The sequence below is a fragment of the Mercenaria mercenaria genome, chromosome 7 (genome assembly GCF_021730395.1).
Source record: "Mercenaria mercenaria strain notata chromosome 7, MADL_Memer_1, whole genome shotgun sequence".
NCBI classification, from domain to species: domain Eukaryota; kingdom Metazoa; phylum Mollusca; class Bivalvia; order Venerida; family Veneridae; genus Mercenaria; species Mercenaria mercenaria.
In genome coordinates, this window is record NC_069367.1 from 36,659,086 (window position 1) to 36,665,085 (window position 6,000).

The 6,000-nt window shown below is 35.9% G+C and overlaps 1 protein-coding gene across 2 annotated transcripts in view; it reads left to right on the top strand.

Annotated features, from left to right (window-relative positions):
* LOC123554396 (voltage-dependent calcium channel subunit alpha-2/delta-3-like) overlaps positions 1–5,474 on the top strand; it is a 49,383-nt gene extending 43,909 nt beyond the window's left edge. The window contains exons 33-36 of one of the 2 annotated variants that reach the window (XM_045344517.2): positions 1,399–1,433; positions 2,525–2,659; positions 4,272–4,354; positions 4,873–5,474. In XM_045344517.2, coding sequence (XP_045200452.2) covers positions 1,399–1,433; positions 2,525–2,659; positions 4,272–4,354; positions 4,873–4,968 — 349 coding nt within the window. In that variant the 3' untranslated portion in view covers positions 4,969–5,474. The remainder of the gene's footprint in view (positions 1–1,398; positions 1,434–2,524; positions 2,660–4,271; positions 4,355–4,872) is intronic. The other variant, XM_045344518.2, reaches the window with a different exon arrangement.
* The last annotated feature ends 526 nt before the right edge of the window (positions 5,475–6,000 follow it).

The following is a 6,000-nucleotide window of genomic DNA, read 5'->3' on the forward strand; positions in this document are numbered from 1 at the left end:
AAGCTTAGAAATAATGAGAGATTTTACACGAAGTAAACTTAAATAGTGCAGATAGATGGAAACCTCGCCAGATTTAAGTCACAACGTATCGAAAGTGGTGATAAAAAGAAGAAAAGAAAATAGTTATAAAAAGAATGGTATGCCACAGGTAAACGAGTAAAGGAATCATACGTAGTCCACTTACTCTTGATGAAATACAAGATGCCATAAAAGAAAAAGTGGAAAAGGTCCCGCAACAGTTAGAATATATATATATATATATATATATATATATATATATATATATATATATATATAGAACACTTGACTTTCCCATACGTGAGATCCGCTAGGATACAAGTTCGCATTATAAATTATTATATAGTAAAGAGAATTTATACGAACTAAATCACCACCACAATATACCAGACCAATTACGGCAAAGCGCCTAACAGTACAAACGAACACGCACATACCACAGCAAGTCCACTAACCCAATAAGTGTTGATTTAGTCCGTATAAATTCTCTATACCATATCTAGTTTAAAGATTGAAATTTTACCAAACCAGACCAGAATGTCAATATCAAAGGTAAAAAAAAATGTATGAACTTCATCAAATACCGGCGTGTTGTTGAAAGGACAATAGTCTGTAGTTACACTTCGACGGTAGATGATGAGTTGTACATATGCTGTTTGTCTGTTTTGTTTTTGTTCTGCTACATCCTCTAAATACAAATGCATCTGATTCATGGATAATGATGTAACTCAGGACTTTTGGCTTGTATTTTAATTTTTCGAGTTGAAAACTGATACATTTATGGAGGGAAGTTTAATAGCAATTTGTTACATGCATATCCGTTACATGCCTTTGTCATCTACATGACGTACATTTATCTAAGAGTTATTGAAGAGTTATTAAACATTTGCAATGATATTTTGTTATCTAACAGGCCTGTACTGGTTCTTCCCAGGAAAGACGGCTTCGCGTGTATCGGTGCTATACATATAAAGAACCAGACTGTATATTCGCAAAGAGCTAGGCTAAGTTAACCGGACAGACCTGTATCTAAAAAAGATTTCTCTCTCTGTTCTGGGGTCTTTGTCTCACTCTGTTCCTCTTGTCAGATCGCTCTGTGTCTGTACTTTCGCGCCCTGTGTGGCTGCGTTTGCAATTATATGTAAATTGCCTTTGAACGTGTTTATCATGAAAAGGGCGCTATATAAATCTGGTATAATAATAATAATAATAATAATGATAATAATAATCTACTTGGACTATTCATCGGCATAATGTTGCAAAACATGTATAGGCCAACTAGTATATCTTTGTAATATGTGCATTTATATTATGGCAGTTAAGCATATTTAATCGATACGCGTTGCAAAATTGTTCTCATATTTTTATTTTAAATTTCAGATGTAAAGTAACAGGATGTACCGGTGCCATTATAGATAAGTATTATTTTTCTGTTGAAACAATAGATTTTGAAAAAGGAGAACTTGAAGTACACGAAATATGTATTTGTATTTATTGAAAATACGAATAAATATATATACGAATTAATAATTATAATTAGTATAAATACGAATAAGTTAAGATAGTTCTTGTCCTGAAGTTAGATAATGACATAATCAATGTATATAAAATACGTTATATTGTAGAAGTAGATATTTCACTGGTCAAAATGTTCACGAACCATTGATTCCAGACGTTTTCGAGCGGAAGCTTCGAAAATTTAAGTGTCAAAACCAAAATTGACTATAATGACGTGTCTTGGTAAATGTTGAATTTTAGGCTGGCCGACCTTTTCCACAAGTACATGTTTATCTAATTTCATAATGGTATATATAGCATAACTCTCATTTACTTACTACTACCACAAGTGTGAATGATTGAGTGATGGAACTTAAGTCGCTAGACTCTCCAAAGCTGTATATGCTTTTGCTTTATTTAGAAAAATTATAAACCTAGACATTTTTGAAAGTTTGAAACAGTGAGTGAGTGAGCTGGGTTTTGCGGCGAATCGACACAAAATGGTCATATATCGCCGATAGATTAAACATAACTTGTCATAGGGCTAACCAAAGTAAAACTGCATTTTAAATTCGAGTCCCTGCATGAGGCAGGGGTGGGTGGGGGGTATTAACGACATTTTGTAGAGTTTAATGGTACAATCTCCTGTCACTGCGCTTATAAGTATAGTGGACGCAACTTGACCCCGATGTTTGACCTTTGTATTATAATACATAATGAGGCACAACCTATTATTGAAAAGGAGTGTAGGTAAAACGCTTCATCTCATTGCATTCATAAATTTAAATACACGGCTACCCTATGCACACCATATTTCTACAATGAAATAATCGATATGAATAATCAGCCTAAGGTCAACCATTGCGGTCAAGTTGCGACTACCATATATACAATTATTTTAATTCGAAGAATAAAGTTTGCGACACAGAATAAATGTGATGTAATGGGCTGTCATTTCCTGCGGTTCCTTAATACAGCATCTTAACAATGAACCTTGTCGATCTATTACAGTGCAATATATTCTATTCTGCGTCATGGGTGGAGGACACAAATTTACTAATGGTTGTAGTTTCCCGTGGAGAGTGTGGTTTTTGTGAAGATGTCCCTTTCCACGATTTTGGTCATGATCATACGGAAATTATTGATATCCTTTGAAATAAAATAAGCAGATCCTTTAGAAGTAAATAACGCTACAAGGTAACATAAACAACAGAATTCTTTCTTGACAGGTAATTGTCTTCCGCTTTTTTCGAAGACAATTGAGCCGTGCCATGAAAAAATCAACATAGTGGGTTTGAGACCAGCATGGATCCAGACCAGCCTGCGCATCCGCACAGTCTGGTCAGGATCCATGCTGTTCGCTTTTAAAGCCTACTGCAATTAGAGAAACCGTTAGCGAACAGCATGGATCCAGACCAGACTGCGCGGATGCGCAGGCTGGTCTGGATCCATGCTGGTCGCAAACCCACTATGTTGATTTTTTCATGGCACGGCTCAATTCAACATAGTGGGTTTGCGACCAGCATGGATCCAGACCAGCCTGCGCATCCACGCAGTCTGGTCAGGATCCATGCTGTTCGCTTTTAAAGCCTACTGCAATTAGAGAAACCGTTAGCGAACAGCATGGATCCAGACCAGACTGCGCGGATGCGCAGGCTGGTCTGGATCCATGCTGGTCGCAAACCCACTATGTTGATTTTCTCGTGTCGCGGCTCAATTTTCCTTCTAATGAGACATGTTGCGCGGAAGACCCAGACTCAAGGCTGCAAAAGACAATGTCACATTCGGAGGTCAGGGGTTGACATGGTCTTTTTCATGTCCAGTCCATAACTCTTCTATTCATCAAGGAATTTTATAATTACTTAGCACAAATGTTAAACGTGATAAGCACGAAATCAAGACTGCTGTCTCAAAGGTTAATATGAGATCAATCTGTTAGGACAGTCTTTTACAGTCAGTAACTTTTCAATGCATGGAAGGATATCTGACTATTTTTGCATAAATTCACCATGTGTATGAACAAGAATTCGAGCTCAAAGTGAATGGCAAAAGAGACCCAAAGTATCTTTCTTCCTTTTTTTAAAACATGTGATTACTTCCCTTTTGTGTGATAAAGTACAAATATATTTTCCTACTAATCACGAGAAATAGAAATATATTAGAACAAAAATCATTCAGATTAATAAATATAAAAAAGCAGTTAAATATTGTACATTTTCAGAATGCAATCCCAGGTGTAAGTTATAACTTATTGTATATAGCTAAATGTGGCATCGGTAGGTAACACTGTACATTCAGTTCCAAAAGAAAGTGCGCACTTAGTTTTCTGTTATTTTTTCTCGGTCATTTTCATGAAAACTTATAATGTTTGGTACCAAAATTTAAATCAGTTCGTAAACAAATTGGTGTGCATTTTAGATTTTGAGTTATACCTGAGAGTTAGTGTATAAAAAAATGAAACAAAAACGTCGGGGAATTTTTTGAAATATTTAAAACTTAAAAAGTGCACACTTTCTTTTGGAACTGAGTATATATAAGGTTAGGCTAACGTTAAGGTAATGCAGTGCAGCACTTTACATTGATATACACTGGTATTAATTTAAACTGGAGTGTAGTTTAAATAAAACTGCCTCCCAAAGTCATGCATTTCGTTTGTTTGTTAATTATTTCCCTTTTATTTCTTTTCTATTTTCTCACCAATTTAACTTATAGTTAATCAATATCATTACTACAAACACTTCCTTTACTTACTGCACAGTCTGATAAGACAAAGTGTGACAGAAGAAAACGAAGGAAACACGTAGTCAAGAAGTTTCCGTGCTCCGACTTTAAAAGCAATGTAAGTTGCAGTTTTAAATTTATACAGTATGATATTGTTCTTTTAGCACATTTTTAAATCAATAAAATATACTGTATATTTAGCTATGCTTGGAGGTTAAAATACTATTGAACAAGGGTTACATTTTGAACGAAAAATGCAGGGATAAATATTCAACATGAAAAATAACGTTTGGTCTTAATACGATGCATTTATGCATCAGTACAGAACACGGGACATCCTTGAGTGTTGTAAAATTTATTTTAGCAGTGTATATAAATGTATATATTGGATAATTACATTTTTGTATATAAGTTCGGACTGGACTCAATAACTGAAATATATCCTTGAATGACATGTGACGCCTAACGACACAACTAAAAACTGGCTAATCACCGTTACACCTATCTTGTTCTACGTGACCATATAGCGACACTGCTAAAAACTGGAGTATGGCCATATCACCTATACTGTTTCTACACGACCAAATAAAACAGAATCTCAGTTGAACTTTTAGTTCTGTAATTTCTAATTTACAGGAGACACTTCCCTGTGGAACAGCACATACCAAATTGCCGTTATCCTTACTATGGTTATTTGTTTCATTCAGCTTGGTACGATGTTTGAAATTTTGATGAGTAGATAGGACGTATTGCTTGGAAGTCACTATTATATTACATTTGTGCGTTGGTTTGATTCGAGCCCAGTTCCATAGAGTTTAAGCGGTGACGTTTTTGTATTATTTTTTTTTGCAAGCACATGGAACATGTCAGTAAGTATGTTCAAGAAACCTGACATACGCCTCCAACCCCTTGTTACCGCAGAAAACAGCACATTGTTTATTCGAGTTGGACGAGATCTGTGAAAATGTAAATGTACGCTGTACAGAAGCGTGTTTTATTTTGTTTAGAACATCATTATTTCATACCAATTGTGTAAAATGTATACAACTTGTACTTTGGTAAACTTTTTGTAAAAATTTATTTAATAATAAAAAATATTGTGTCTTCAATGCATGGAAAAATGTCTGTAGATAAATACACTACATTACATATATGTTACTTGATCCATGTCGTCTGATGCTCCAGTTTGTTGTAGGACTGAGCTCTGGAGTGAGAAAGGTTAAACTGTGTGTGTGTGTGTGTGTGTGTGTGGGTGTGTGTGTGTGTGTGTGTGTATGTGTGTGCTTGCGCGTGTGCGCGCGCGCGCGTGTGTGTGTGCATGCGTAATCTTATTTGCCATTTTCCATGGTGACTCCTTCGATCGTTAATATTTTTGATGGGATCATAGAGAAAGATACAGAAGACTCTCCAATTCCATAGGCTGCACTTGTATTAGCGTGCCCGGTACAAAGCAAAATACGTGGACTTCTATCACAATGTCTGTAAGTTTAGTTTGAGGAGCTGGTGCTCGAACGCACGACCCTTGTAAAGCCAATCAGTTTTACCACTGGACCACTGCGTCCGCTCTTGTGACATGATTGAAGAGAACGTGTTCTTAAATAATTTCCAGAAAGCCTCGTTTTCAAAGCACAGCTGGTCCACTGTACTGTACTGGTCCTTGTACAATCATGCAAACCCGTGCATTGTTTTGTCTTTTACAATGCGTTAGACTTCAATTTCTTATTATCAGCTTTGTTTAAATAAACCTGTCCGTTGGGAGCCTTC